Raw genomic sequence first — 16,209 nt, forward strand, 5'->3', positions numbered from 1 at the left:
TTTGCTATTACAGGAGTGTTCCGGGTTCCAGTATGCAAGAAGGCTGTAATTCATTCTAATTAGAAAGTCCAAGAAAAAAGATTTGGCCTGGAAGGCTTAAAAGCTCAATACACATCAGAGATGAGACAAGAGAGAGAAAATGACAGAAGCACTGACTGGTCCAGAGTAAAGTCATTGTGGAAGCAGATAAAAGGCTTGTGACCCATCTACCATACAGCTTCTCAAAGAGTCAGTATTTCTCGTTTCCCTTATCCAGCCCTTGAAATCCAGCTTCCCAAATATTAGCAGAGCTCCCACTGTGATGTACACTTGCACGTGTATCCAGCAAAGCAATGCTCAGATGGCATTTAAGTGCTCAGATACTCTTGGCATGCAAGAATTTCCAACTGGGATCCATCTGTGAGCATAAAATATGACTGAGATTTCTTTGTTATTTTGCTGTTAGCACTTAGCAAACTTTAAAAGGGGGAAATTCTCACTTTCCCTTTGGACTCTTGGATTCTGACAGTTGTAATTCACAGTGAGAACCATTTTTTAACCCATCATTAGTTCTAGCAAGGTTAGTGTCTAGTACATATGAAATAAAGTACTAAACAACATGTGAACTGGAATCAAAATCTGGCTTTTAGTGTTCTTTTGCTTTCATACCACAGCATCTACAACAGATTATGATTTTTTTCTATTCTCTTTGGAGTGCCATCTTCCCCAGCAGACGCCTATTTAATTGTCTAGCTCTTTTCTTTGGGGAAAGTATAACAAGTAATTAGCGTGCCAAATGTCACCTTCAGATGCATCAGGGCAACTCAGGTTGAGATTCTTATTCAACTTTATAGTCTTCCAATGTAAATATAAACTTGTCTCATCTGCCTTTGCGAGTAGGTCTGTGTGATTCTCTCTGTCTTTTTGTATTAGTCTTATGTGGCCGTACCTTCCAGGAAAACCACTGTACCGTCAGTTCAATGTCATATAAGCTCTCAGCTCCAAGTCCATGAAAAACCCCTGCACCTGAGTCCGGGAAAAATAGTGTTATCGTTCCTACAGAGGCTTCCTACATCAATTCTTCGGCCCCATCCTTTTAATTTCATCTACCCTTAACTCTGCTCATCCTTCGTGACCTTGTACTATATGCAGACTAAATTCAGTTTTGAATATGCCTCCTGAAGCCTTGCTTGCTTTTTGTTACTTTCAAGTTTATAGCTGAGCAGCCCTTTAACTTGCAGGGCCAGAATTCCTCCCCTCAGAAACTAGTCTGACTGTCCCCTAGCTCACAGAACTACTCTAGCTTTGTGAAAACTTCTCCTGGCAATCTTATTTTGGAGCAGTAAGAGCCATTCTCTTATATTCCACCTAATCTCTCTGCTCTCTTTGATGCTGTGCGTCTGTTTCTCACACAAGTTAACTCCATTCCTTGAGCTTCTGCAGTGCTTGGTGAGCATGGCTCTTCAGCCTCTCTGGTTTTCAGTATCACTTGGAGGTCCTTAATCTTGTTCTGAATGTTGCTTTGGGTCCTCTGAAGGTTTTCCAGAGACAGTTACAATCTAGCATGAGTTGCAACAGCAAAGAGCACCAGGCCCTCAGTGCAAGCCAAAGAATCCCAGAGGAGACACCTATTCTGGTTGCCAGACTTAAGTGCTGCACTCTATTTAAGGCTATAGTTCCCCAGATCAGTCAGGTTACAATGACTAAGGTAGAGCTGAGTTATAGAAAGCATAATAAATGGATGTACATACCAAGTTGTTAAGCAGGTGCAAATTAAGTAAGAGATACAGAATCTAACAGCGAAACATTAGACAAAACAATGGTGAGAGCTGCCAGGTCCTACACCACCTGTCAGATGGTTTTCTTCCCTCCTAACCCACATCCTTTCAGTCACATCAGCTTTTAGTTACATTGCTTGCATTCACTGAATGCCACATCTGTGTGAACTACACCCTGGACAGAAGAGCTGCACTCCAGAGAATTCCTTGTGCTCATCAGTGTGTGGCTTAATAGGCCTGTAGGAGGGCTGGTATTTTATATTATATACCCTAAGAATAAACATCTGCCTTGGAACAGGTGGCTTGAAAGAAACAGAAGGTAGGAGAAGAAAATGTTATTGAAAGGCTAAAGGATCTGTTTTGACAGAAAGATGTTCATCATGCCCAACTTTGTCAGCTTCAAATTTGCTTTTCAGATGTTTTGCATAGCTGTGCTCACCTGTCCAAACACCTCCTCGTTCACTGTGAAGGTTAAATCCAGGATATCTGTGATGTTGTTATCCTTCATCCACTGCAAGCTCTGATGGAACTCTTCATCCAGGTACTCTAAGTCACTTAAATCACATGGCCTGATTGAAAGACAAGAAAAAAGATATGATCCCATGACTACTGGCAGGATGACTTATTACTAAGTATGTGAACAAATTTATGTTGAAGATCCAACATAAAGGTGATGTTCATTTGGTTTTGTCAACATCAAAGCCTGTTACAAGACCCTCTTGAAGCAGTTGTGCAATTATCTGCTTTGCATAGCTAGGCTCAAGGCCAAATCTGTTGGCTGCCTGCACCATTTGCTGTCAGAAGACACCCCTGGGGCTTGATTTTATGTGATTCTTCAGGATGCCCCGCACTACAGAGCACATGCTTACCTTCAGCCCTACCATGCTGCGCATGGCTGCTTCCACGTACCTATCCTCCTCAAGGTGAGCTCACAGGACTGACATAAGGCAGATCAGGCAGCCTAAATTTCTGCAAATAAGGAGCTGTCCTTATTTGCTGAAAGGACAGGTGGATGTTATGACCAGCCTGGTTTCAAACTCCCTAAAGGGGCAATAAGGATGCAGGGAGCACTCTAGGTTTCAGGCTATTTCCAGACTAGATCAGGTACAATTGAGATATGAGCATTTGGAACCCAGCAATACTCATTGTTAAAAAAACCACAACAAAACCCAACATGATAAAGAACTCAAAGGACTGTTAAGACAATTATCTTTGCCGATTTGGAATCATCTTAATTGATAAACTATTTCAGCTAAGCTTTATTCTGCTCTTTGTCATTTAATTGCAGTATTGACATAATACTTATTATTAAGTAATTCTCTTATTGTTGCAAATTTTATGTACCTTATCTTACTTCAGTCTATTAATTAAAGAGGGACAGATTGTCAATCAAATATAAACTAGAAATTGAAAGTCATCTATTACTGGTAGCTTCTGCTTACCAATATAAAAGACAGTAGAAGACCAAAAAGAAACATTCACTGTTTGTATCTACACTAGCATTCCTAATTAACCCAAGTTGTGTTTTAGAATGAAAACCTACTCCACCAGTAAGGCATGACAAATTATGTATTTTTTCTTAATATGACCTCCCTCCTTTTTTTGTTGTTATTTTGTTTCGTTCCATCAAAGATGCTTTTCAGTCTTCCACATGATTGAAGTTTTGTAAGTTTTCCTCAGTAAACTCGGGAATTATGGGTCAGTACTTTCAAATGTGTGTTCCTAAATGTCATACTTATTATTCATTTTTATCAACGTAGTATTTATGACTGGCAAATTCTTGGAGAAAGTAAAGAAAAATTAGAATGTGTTCATTTTCTTCAATCACAGACCAACCAATTAACATCAGAAAGAACTTGAAGGTCAGGGCGCTCAAAGCAACTCCCCAAGGGTCTGTGTTTCTGTAGGACTCACTGTGGGATCACTGTTTCTGCATGGTTGCATGCTTACACTTACAGCCTTAGTAGTGCTTTGTAGAACGGCCTTGTGAAGAAAGCATCAAGAAGGTACTGATGAATGAGAGCAAGGCCAAGAATACGACCGCTGAACCTGAACCTGTGATTTAAAAACACAGAGTAAATGAAGTGTAATTCAAGACTGTCAATACAGAAACACAGGTATCAACTGTTTTTCTTTTTTTGTTTCTGACTTAGTTTTTCCACATTTATTAATTGATTTCTTTTTTTCTGAGCAGATACTTAATGCCACCCCTCCCATGACTGATTAATAATGGATCTCTTCTTGATCCATCTCCTACAGTGCCTATACCTGCAGCTGGTATGTTATGTGCTCTCCTGTGCCAAACCAATAAACACCCACCTTCTGTGAGCTTTAGTTGAATGCTCCAATACAAACTGACTCCATCAAGCATAATATTTAGCCTGTGAAATACTGTAATATTCCACCTCACCAGAAAACATACTATCTCAAAAAGAGCTGCAAAGGATACTTGGAGAATCAGTATATCCAGTTTCTGACTAGTTACAACCCTGTCCAAGCGTAGCAAGTTGACTTCATAGGGGAAAACTGAAGTTCAAGTAAGCTAACTGTTGTGACCAAGGACAGATTAAAATCAGTATCTAAAGCCCAGGCACACTGTCCCCAGACCACTTTCTTAATGCTGATGGTCAGCTGTCTTCAGCATTTACATTTTTCTGTGTTTTTTTCTGTTTTCTAAGAAAAACAACCACTAGTTCCACAGCAAATACACTCAAATAGTGCCCTGCTCATTACAGTCTTCAACTTGTGATGATAAGCTGCTAAATTTTTCTTTCTATGATTTCTTCTATGAGTTAGATATTTTTCCATCAAATCTACTTTTAAATCAATAATCTCAGACAAATACAGAATTGGTGTGAGGTCAAATGAGTTTGATTTTTGTAAAAACAATCCCCAACACCCATTCAAAACTTGTTTATTTTTAGAAAAGGAGCAGAAAAAAACCACAACATCTCAAATGTGAGTATTCCAAGCCTGAGCTGACTGACATCACAGCAAAGTTTTATTGCACAAAAGATGAGAAACAGATCTAAAAGCCAAGAAACCATTTCTTCCACTACAGGAACCAGTGCAAAGACCTCTTCTGCACATGAATGAAACATGAGTCTCATTGTAATAAAAGTGACACAAAATATCCGTTCAGTCAACTTTATGCTCTTGGGACAGAACAACAAGTGCTTAGTATGTCAAATGGGGCACAAAATAGCATGCTGTGGGCCCAATTAGCATTTACATCACCACAGAAGCTGCCTCTGGGTCCCCTGCATCCAAAAAAGGTGCTTATGATATGCAGCTGACCGGCAACAGAAGAGTGATTATATTACCCTCTTACAGCTGTTTCCACAGCAGCAACAAAAGGCAGCTGTTGGGTCTAGTTAGGACCTGCTTCACTTCACTTGTGCTCTGGTGCAATGTTTCCGGCAAAAACCAAGGGAAAGAGGGGGAGCTGACACAATGAAAGCACAGTGGAAGCCAGACAGCTCAAATCCCAGAAATGCTGAGCCTATAATCCATCAGTTTTATAGCACCTTCACGATCCATAACCAAGTCCGTTTGTCCTAAATAACACGTCGGCTTTTTTGGTTTTGTTCCTCACCCCATCCATCCCTGCGCATTGAAAGCAAACACTGAATGAAAATACTGTGAGCACTGGCATGTTCCTCACTGCAATGCTCAGCGCATGGCTACTCAGCTGTGCAGGATAGGACAGGCAGCAGCCATCTGGAATGAAGTAAAGCTGCCAAGAAAGATGTGGGAAGGCTGCTTCTCCTAAGAAACTTCTTGAATGTGTGAACAGCGTTCCTTTCCTCCTTGCTGGTTACATCACTTCTATACCTCTGCATGGCTTGTAGGGCATTCACGCAAAGCTGACACGAAATGGCAGTGTACCAAGGACCAAGGTGTTTACAACCGCAAGCACATGTTACGGTGGTCGTTAATGGTGAGTTTAATTTGAGTCAGTGCCTGATGGCAGAACTGTACCAAACCATCCAAAAGTCAGGAGTAGCATTTTTGCGTGAAAGGACCAAGGCTGGTGGGTCAGCCTAAGCAAATATGGGCAGAACAACTCTGGGTTGTGTGGTTCATCAGTCTGGCCTTGCACTTTCAGCTCTCAGGAACACACCAGATCTTGCTCAAACAGGGGGTATGACCATAGCTCCACAGTCCCAGCCCTTGCAAAGGTACTCTGTATGAAAACTCTGTACTAGCTGATCTAGATAAGGGAGATGACATTCCTGGTGCCTATCAATACAATGGATAAAAAAGCTACTGGCAGCTCCATATCACCCCAGTAGACACATCGCTTCATGTTCAAAGTATGTGAGCTCTCCAACCGACAGACCCTTCTGCCCTTGCAAAAAGCTCTGGTATCTCTGCAAAGACTTGCTATACTTTGTGATCTGAAGAGCGGTGTATGACAAGGTCCTCTGGCCTCTTGCCCAGGTTGGACAGGGCCTGGGACCAAAGGTGACACTTCTGTGGTCCAGCAGTGCACTGAGAAATATTGATCATGGCAAGTTAACAGATACCTGAGAAACATGGACCATGGTAAGTCAGTGGATACCTATCAAAAGGGAGGCATTTGCTGCTGTTCTCAGAGAACAACAATACAGTCTATCTGGGTGTGTGTCCATACAGTCCATCAAGCTGCCACTACAATAAGCCAAGCACAACAGTCCAACTTAAACTATACCGAAACTGACAAAAAAGCAAGAAGGAACAAATTGCCCTCCTTACAAAAGCCAGTTAAAACAAAACCAGACTCCTGTGTTTATTTCTTCCTGAAGGATTTAGAGCATGGGTGAGATTTATAGGTGGTTGAGACAGTCCCTTCAGAACAAAACAAGTTTTCTTGACAGAATAAGCAGCACAAAGGTAAATCCTGGCTAGAGGGCACATACCTTCCTTAAACCTGACTTACATTTATCTTTCCAAGGAAATGTAAAATGCTTGTTTGGTTTCTTTCTAGCAGAAAAGCTAGTTTGGGAGAGCTGGGGAATGCAAGGTCTTGCTCTGGTCTTTTCTTTCAACAGCCTTCCTTTTTGGAGACAATGATTGAGTCTGAGTAACGTGCTCTGGCAGAGAGGGGAAATGCAGGAAGGAGTTAATGAACAGGAAATGGTGGAACGAGAGACAGAATTAATGAGCAGTAGAGCTGCTCTGGTTTGACTGCCTATTGACACCGTTCTCCACTCAAAAAGGACATTGTGTGCACCTGCTTTCCGGTTTTTAACACTACTCTCTGACCCATTTGCAGAAGTTTGCACAGTACCCAGCTAACTCCTTTTCCTTCTGGAGGCTTCAGGTGGCCCTGAAACAGCCTGTTTCACAACAGCCTGTTGCAAAATAACAGGTTCATTCCCCTCAGTGGGATTCTCTTACTCTGCATACTTACTGTATGCCTGTATACTGAGGGAGAGACAAATCCATATACTATAGCAGCGACTGGGCAATAAATTTTCCTGCAATTGCACCTGGGTCACAGGAGATTTAATTTACTCCAGTTGTTATCACATAGCACCAGAGCAAGACAGGACCCATAATGACACTTTGTTAGAGGGCTCTCTCTTAACTGGCTGGATGAATGCAGCTCTACTTCATAGGACAGTTTTAGCTTGGATTCAGAAGGATAATGATGTACCTCGAAAAAATTGTAATCCATGTGTAAAGAGGAAGAATGGTTTTTATCATTCTATTGGGGATGCTTTGGGAACCTTGTGGGCTAAATTGGGTATGGTATGAAAACTTTAAATCCTAAATAGAGGAAGCACCTGATGGGATTAAAAAGATTGAAAATCTTGCAAGCCTTATCTCACTCAAACACATTAGCTTTGTTTAAGGGTGCCCTTCTTGATGCAGTAGCTTGTGAAAAAATATTCAAAGAAGGGCTCAAGAGAGATAAATATAACATGGTTCACATAAAATTTGAAAATGTCACTTTCCTTTCATAAGACTAGTGAAAACTTGCTTTCATCTGAAAGGTAAATTTATACATTCTCTTGCACCAGTTTTAAAGCTTTTGACTGTTTAATCGTGCAGATGAACTTCCGGCCACCTGAAAAACAAACCGAACAAATGAGGCTTCACCGTAGTACAGGGTTTCTGTCCTTGGAAGCTCTTCTGAGGGAGAATGATATTTGTCAGGTGGGCGCCTGACAGCTAGACAGCCTATTAGTCCTTTCACAGTGGGAGAGACTGGACCTAATCTCAATCTTTATTAGATACCAGAGAATCTAACAAGAGGAAATATTTACAAAGGCACAGTCACAGAAAAGACTTCACTCTGAACATGCATCTTACCAGACAACAGAGAATTCAGTCACGAAACAGAAATTTGTAGGAAACCAGGCATCATGGATTCAAGACGTTGTGGTACAGCTTGTTTTAAGTTAAACCCATCATTGTTATGAAGACACTCATGAACAACCTGAAGGCCAGAAACTGCTGATTAAAGGAACTAAAAATCCATTCTTATAGCCTAAAATTTTGTGATTTGCAATCTTGTGATATGAAGGGGGGATGCAATATGCAGAGGAAAATTCTATGATTTCTGAATTTTGGTGTTATCACCAGCACTAACACTTTATAAATGAAGAACTTTTTTTTTTTCTTTTTTAATGCAAGAAAGTTCGAAGAATGTGTATTTTGCAAGAACTCTGCCTGGACTCATACACTATGAATTTTAAGGTAAACTGTCAGCGTGTTAGGCATATGCACCAGAGGTCGGTGTCTATACGGTGGTAGCACATATCCTTGTACTGGCTCAGTGCAGGACATGACAAATATGTCCTGTATGAGCCACATTTACAGAGAAATAATCTAGGATTACATCAGACCACCTTTACAAAACCTTGGCAGTGGATCAAATCCACACTTCTATCAGCCTTCATTAAAAAATGCCTTTCTTTAATTTGGTGTGCATGTTTAACCCCTACCCACACAAATGACAGAATACTTGAACGGAGCAATGCAATGACGTGCAGCATTCTGCTGTCAGGAGGGTTTGGCCATGCAGGCTGGGATAGCTAAGGCTGTTCTATCTCATTTGCATCTGCAAACTTTGCAGGCTGCCTCTCTGCCACAGTGTCATTTGACCTTGTGGCAAGTTTGCTCTGCATATCTGCAGGCTCGGGGGGTGGATGCTGTGGCATTCCAGCACGATGCCTCTTCAGATCAGGAATCTGATGAGCTCATGTGTCATTAATATGAAAGGAATGGCTCTTACAAAGGCTGTGAGACAGAAGCCCATGAGGTCTCAGCACATTAAAAAGAAAAGGTAGAATAATTTGTAAATTACTCATGGAGAAGAATTCCAATACAAGAAGTAACAAGACTACTGTTAGCTCATTTTCTTTTCTTATATCCATCTCTAATAGGAAGAATTCTCAGACAGACCAAGACACACTGTTGGGTCATCTATGCACAGCATCATTCAATGTTGTGTTCAGAACTTATCCCACTCTTCTGATATCTAACAACACTGGCATGCCACCTGAGAACTTACTCTAGATCCCCACACATGTTTTTTGAAGGAATGGTAATGACTCACTCAACCAGGTTTTGGTTTTACCCCCTGTGAGTTCTGTTCTAAATACTGAAATACTTATCCCATGGTCAAAATCCATTACAGGTTTTCACACAGTTACTGAGTTTTTAAGGAGAGTCTCTGTACTTCCTCACTATGTTTATTGCTAATTTGTGCACAAAGTTTCTCCTGCAAAAGGCAAGTAAATACTGATGCCTCAGTAAGATCTTGCCCTACTTTTATCTTCTGGATCTATCGACAAGTGGAACACAACATTTCTGTTTCTCAAGTACTAAGGAGTAACCACATGAAAAAATCTATCACTTATATGCGATGGAAATGTGAACTATCCATGTCCTTCTAAATCTCTGGAGCTCATACACCCTAAATTAGCAACTAACCCTCAAACCATTCCTGAAGCTTAATTTACCAGCAACTGAAAACCAAAGAGATAATGAAAACCTTATTGCTTCTTTATTTAACCTAATCAGATCCTTCAAGTCTTTTCCTTGTCTCTAACCTAGCTATGTTGCACGTTCACTCAAAAGATCTTTTCATCTTCCTTATATCCTGGCTATCTAAAATGAAGATGGTCTCTCTCTGGAACAAGAAATCTGTGCTATGTGTCATTTTACCAGTAACAAAGAAGTTCCGTGAATGCAGAGTTTTGAAGAAGGAGAGGAGGAGTGTGGCCAAGTGCTGAAGCGGCCATCTCTGCTTGCAGAACTATCAACCTCATAGACCATAATGTACAATCATCCTCCTCTGGGAGAACTCCTGCCAAAACATGGCAGCACAGGCATGACTAACCTTCATCAGAAACCAGTCTGCCTGCGGCTTTAGCTTTTCTTGCTGGTACAATGGATAAAACACATTGACCTGTGAGACTCTTGGCAAACACTCCTCCAATTCTGCCCAGTGCTACAGAGGAGATACAGACTGAGGTATGGACTACTGGCTAGAAGACTACAAACCTCTACATTTTGTGATTCTCATATCCTAACTGTATTTTTGACTGGCAGATGTCAAAGCAGCTTACAGAGGAGATCATCTGAAAGTTGAGAAAACTTAAGTACAAAAGTAAAATGACTTATCTGAAGTTTCTTATTAAGAAAAAAGTGGTGGAGACAATACTGGAATCCTCTGAGTCCCCGGTCCACTTTAGTTGCTTGGTCTGTTTGACATTTTTTACTTTGTCATCTTCTATAAAATGATATGTAATTTTGTCCATCAGCTCCAGTTTATGATCAGCTCCTTATGGACCAGTTCAGTCTGATGCATATGGGTTGTTTCTTTCAAGCCAGCAAAAGAGCATTTTCATCAAGAGACTTCGATTTCTCAGTAAAAAATTTTGGAAAGGTTGGTGGTGGGCATTTTCAAATCTATGAATTAGTGAAGTTTTATACATTGCATGACTTATGTTTGCTTTCCATAGCTTTGCCATGTTTTGAAACAAACTAGTCAAGCTACAGGGGAAAATCCAGAGATTTAGTCATCTGCCAGACAAGAGGGTCATAAAAGCACAAGCTGAATGATTGTACATTTTCCTTCAATGGTCTGCTATGAACACTGAAGCCGCAATAATTGGCTTATTTCCAGCCAAAGGAGGCACATCCTTTCCAGCCTGTCTGGGGAATTTAAGCATGAGAGTGACCACTCACCATGGAGTCCCAGGTAAACACCCAGGAATGTTTACACCACGTGATGAAGCACGATGCAGATATTGAGCTAATGGCAAACAGGTCACCTGCAGTGAGGAGTTGTGTGGACTTACCCTCCCTGGTCCAGAAGCTGCACACTTGGGTTTGCATTGTGCTGTGATTCAATGATCCCTGTCTCTCAGGATGAGGTTCCTCAATTGAGTAAACTCAGAAATCTCTGTGCTAATATTCACTCTGTGCTATTAGTTGCTTGACAGTCTGCCTTAAGTATTGTTTTGCAAATCATCGAATACCTTCAACTTTTATCAACACCACTGCAAACTGACTGCTCCAATCCTCTCCTGGGAACATGCAGAATAGAAGATATGAACCTTTCATTTTGCTCTGAGGTCTAAGAAAATTTTTGACTTTTCCTTTACAATCTTGCCAACACAATTAATTCCAGTTTCTACTCTGTCATTTTCCAGAATGGAAGACATAAGTCACAGTGTAAAAAGCTTCCTTCAATCAGCCACAAGATACTGAATGTACAGCTCTGTATTCTTGTTATTAAATAATTTTTTTCTCATAGAGGATGATCAGGTCAGGATTTCTCTCATCCTCCATAAGTTTACTGAGATTTGAAAAATAAGTCTCAAGTTGGGGCAAACTGACAAACTCAACATTGCCTTTCTCCCTTTAAAAAACATACAGATCAGCTCAAATTAAGTCTTTAATATTTCCTTTTTCTAGAATTTAATGTAACACTAAGGTAACATACTTAAATGAAGAATAATTTTCAATGGTCAAATGAAACACTTAACTTTCAAAACATCCCAGGGAGAGGCCTACACAAAGAGAAATGTTTTTCTACTCAAAAATACCCAAAATGAATTTGGGTGATTTACTGAAAACAATACTGCTCTGCAAGCAGTCTTTCTTTTGATGTATGAATTGTGTTGCTAAAAAAAAAGGTTAGCTTGGGAATTTCTGCACCTGCTCTAGTTGACTTTTCTTTACCTTACCAAAGTCTGAATAAAATGTAGTGAGAAATAAGGGAGGAGCAATGATGACTGAGCAATACTTCACAGTGACAGCTCAGCCTTGCCATTCCAGTGTGGCTGGAACAGGAGATATGAGGACATTCATCACTCCCCGGGCATTTTTTGCCACTACAAACATACATACAATCACTGTCCATCCCGATGGTTCCCTGTAGGCCCACGTGCTCAGGGACAGTGTGGATTTTACCCTTTTCTCCTGTGCCACATGCAAGGTGGAGACACTACGGAGATTTTCACGTGAAGCCTCCCATCTCTGGGCAAATTTAATCTGCCATGTTGAAAAAGACAAAATGGCCCCTAGCAAGGGGAAAAAAACATAAATATGACTTTCGTAAAAACAGAACAAAACAGAACACCCACCTTTCCCTCAAACCAAACTCTAATTATAGAAGCAGTGTTGGAGAGACTATGAAATTCAGAGAAGGAAAAAGGGGGAGAGATTGTGAGAGACATCTCTTCTTTCAACTCATATAACAGCGCCATTCAGATCCTCAAAAGAACTTGGAAAAAAATTCTCTAGTAAAAGACAGAAAATCAAGAAGAAGGTAAATATAAAGCAGAACCTTTTTATTTTTTTAAGAAAAAAAAAGGCTGCTGCACAAGCTCAGTTAAGGAGAATGTTTTTCTTCTCCTTCAATTTTGGTTTGTCTTTAATCTTCCAATTCCTCCTGACCCTTAATAATAATTAACCAGCTGTTGAGGTAGGCTCTATGTGATATAGTCATACATCAAACTTAATAGGAAAATAGAAGTTTACTTAAGTACAGAAGGCATTGAGAGAGATCACAGTACAGTAGCAAGAAGGCATTTCAGTAACATACCCTTTTCACATAGTGAAAAGTTCTTATAAAATTATTTCAGCTGCACATATATTTTAATATGATTCTTGCCCAGAAGTTTTACAATAGTGCTTGAAAACTTATCGTGCAAACATAATTTATTTAAAATAAGATATTGCCAGTAATTAAAATTTATAGTGTAACATAATGTGAAATCCTTTGGTTTTCTATGGTGCCTTTCATCTGAGAATTTCAAAGCAGTTCAGAGCATTAGTGTGCATCAAATGGATTTCAAGTTGATTACATACTAGGAAATCTCTTCAGATGGAAACTGAGGCAAAGAGGTAATCATCTAATTCAAAAAAACAAGTGCATGTAGCTGGATGCCCCACTCTGGGGCGCTGTATATGATCTGATTTTTAAGAGGATGATTTTTCAGTGTTTAGCATAAACAGGCCCTTTCAAGACGGTTGCAAAACTGGTCTTCTAAATTTATTCCTCCCCCAAACGTAGACCCACACAACTGTCCCTTTTGAGCCTAAAACCAAACTCAGAGTTTCTGACTCCCTGACTAAAACAGCTATTGGGCCATATGTAGGCTGACTGCCACAGCAGTTGAAAAATTAGACAGATTAATGAGTAACTCACACCACATATTCCCCAGAGCTACTTTCAGTCAGTGGAGAGGAGTAATGGCAGTTTGCAGACCTCCTGCTTAGATGCTGTGACTACATTTCTCCACTGTTTCTATAAAGAGCCACGGAATGTGCTAAATCCATCCTATGAGCTGGTCAGCATCTGAATATAACCCATTAGGTCATGAGGCAATTTGTCACTTTCTTTAAAAACACTTCAGTTGAAATAAGTCATTTTCTGTGTAGCAGGATTAATGGAGCTTTGTTTCTTATAGATCTGTCTCTGATAGCTCTACGTTACCACACCGCAATAGCTACAGTTCCTCCTACACATCTCTGCTAGCACTTCCCCCACTTTGGAGTATCTCCAGTTTCTCCCTTCTGCCTCCCCTGAGCTTTCACAGCTCTCCCTCACATCCACAAGCTACTGAGCAAGATGATACAGCTGGTTAGCAGCCTGTGCCCGTGAAAGACTTGTCAGCTCCTTCATCCTGCCTGGCCAGCTGAGAGAACAGAACAGATCCCTGTTGAGCTCACCAGCCCACCTCACTAAGGCACTCTTCTGTAGATCTATCCTGTAGCCTGACACAAGTTTCATAAAGATTTTAGGAAACTAGTATCTTTGAGACCTTTACCTTCCTGTCAAACAGGTCTCAAACTTATCAGGAATCTGTCTGATCAGGGCAATTGCACAAGGCACTACTCCTAAGGAAATTGGGTTAAGTAAACCAACCAAGCTCTCTAAGGAGAAAGGACAGCTGAGGTTGCAACATTCTGGGTTCTTCTTGGGTTTACTATAACAAAAAATGGGAAAAACCACACCCTGCATTGTTTGGCATGCTAGAGATGGATTGTGATGGTTATGTGGTTTCTCGTTTACACAAATAAGTAAAAGGGCCGGAGTTTGGCTGGGGCTATACCCACACAGCACTGTGCAGGCAAAGGGAGCATGCTCTATCCACATGCCAAGCCTGCCATAGCACCTAAAAGCAATCCAGGCAGTGCCAAGCCTGAAGTAACCAGCCCTGATAGGAGACAGTATATATTTTCTCAGCTCAGTGTTGCAGTAACCATGTCAGCTGCCTTGGAGCACAGGGAAAGCAAGTTCATGTCGGCATGGAGGGTGGGCGCACCAGGCTTCCTCTGCCCGCAGAACACAATGTAGCAATACATGCAAGTCTTCTGTCTGACTCTGTTCAGCAGCACAAACTAGTAAACGAAGAGGGGTACTGGAGGGCAGAAAGAAAAGTTAACTATGGGAACTGAATGAAGAAACTCCTGCCCCAAAGCAGTTCTAAATGAACATTCAGTTAATGGAGTTCATTCAGACACTGTAGCCAGGAATTAACCTACAGCTTCTGGAGACCTGGGCTGCTGGTTTAGACTATATCATCATCTTTGTGGTCTTCAGTAGGGTTCTGCACAAAACTACTTTACTCATAGGTCTTCAACTTTCTAATAAGGTTCTGCTAAATAATCGTATTGATTTTCACATACAGAAAAACCAACAATGCAACAGGACTTTTCTGAGATGGATACAGAATGCTAAGTATGATTAGCAAGCTGTAAATACCTCTAAGATAACTGTAACTCTGGGGTACCACTCTCTGGCTGCATAAATGTCACATCAAGGTCCACAAATGCCTGACTGTTACAAAAACCCATGCTGTCACTAATTTACTACGAAAACACAGAAAAAGATGTTTCAAGTTAAGATCCCTCAGATCTCCAAATGAATGTCTGTGAATAATTCCTTCTGTCTAGGCCATTTGGCCTTTTATGCAGAGAGTGGGCTTCTTTTCACATTTCTGGCTTTGGTTTTACATTTACAAACATCCAATGGACCAAAAATTCAAAAGCAGATGAGGTGACATGGATTGCTGGAGCAAGTCAGATAAAAGAACAGGCAAGTGATCTGGAGACAAAAAGTCTGGTGCAGATGACTGTGACATGAGTACAGAACTGTCTCTCAAAAAAGAGTGTATTACATTATCTTACTGTGCTACTCCTTGGGGCAGGACTGCTGTTATAAAAAACTCTGGCCCACTCAGAAGACATGAAAAAGAAACATTGGATTTCCACCTGACAGCAGAGTGTGAACACAATGTTTTGTGAACCAAAAAACAATGGTACTTTTGTTGTCATTGTCAGATGAAGTACTCATAGCAGTGAGGGGAAGTTCACGAGAAAACACTGAGAACTGATTTATACTAAGAAGCAGAACTTCTTAAGTGATATTACGATGATAGCCAAATAATAACATATGAAAATGGCAGCCATGTGAACAATGAAACAGCACAAAAATAATACTCTTCAGGTTTGGTGAAGATGATACAGAAACTATCATAGAAACAAACATTCAGTTTACCACCTTGCTTACCTAGAGCTGAGTAGCGAAATAATATGGAAAATGATAGGCAAAGTATAGACCTGAGGAAAACCACAGTGTATCACAGAATGATTAGGTAAGTCATTTTATTACAATACAGAATGAATGATATGCAAGGAAAAGGTGCCAGCCACTTTCTAGACCTCTTGAAAATGCACCATGAAGACAGGGAGAATAACCAGTAAGCCACATGAAAATCTGAGACTATGCAAACTCTGAAACTAGGCATTTTAGTTCCAGAATTTACAAACATATTTCCTCAGAGTTGATCTACCCAACAAATCTTTTATTATTTACTGACTTTTGGTGAAAAAGAGAACTACAGTATTCAATCCAATGTTAGTAGTTCAAATCAGAGACAGAAACCTTTTTCACTTCAGTAAAAAAGTATCTTTGTATATCTGCTAATACTAGTCATCC

At 40.5% G+C, this 16,209-nt stretch overlaps 1 protein-coding gene across 9 annotated transcripts in view; it reads right to left on the bottom strand.

Annotated features, from left to right (window-relative positions):
• Positions 1-16,209, bottom strand: part of HECW1 (HECT, C2 and WW domain containing E3 ubiquitin protein ligase 1) — a 265,996-nt gene that overhangs the window by 18,783 nt on the left and 231,004 nt on the right. For all 9 annotated transcript variants that reach the window (XR_003533038.1, XM_027675830.1, XM_027675827.1 and 6 more), the window contains 2 exons: positions 3,714-3,812; positions 2,197-2,326 (listed from right to left, as the gene is read on the bottom strand). Coding sequence is in view for 8 of the 9 variants with exons in the window: in XM_027675830.1 (XP_027531631.1) it covers positions 2,197-2,326; positions 3,714-3,812 (229 nt within the window). In the remaining variant the exon portion in view is untranslated. The remainder of the gene's footprint in view (positions 1-2,196; positions 2,327-3,713; positions 3,813-16,209) is intronic.

This window comes from Neopelma chrysocephalum, unplaced genomic scaffold (assembly GCF_003984885.1).
Source record: "Neopelma chrysocephalum unplaced genomic scaffold, ASM398488v2 Primary Assembly neopelma1_26, whole genome shotgun sequence".
Lineage (NCBI taxonomy): Eukaryota > Metazoa > Chordata > Aves > Passeriformes > Pipridae > Neopelma > Neopelma chrysocephalum.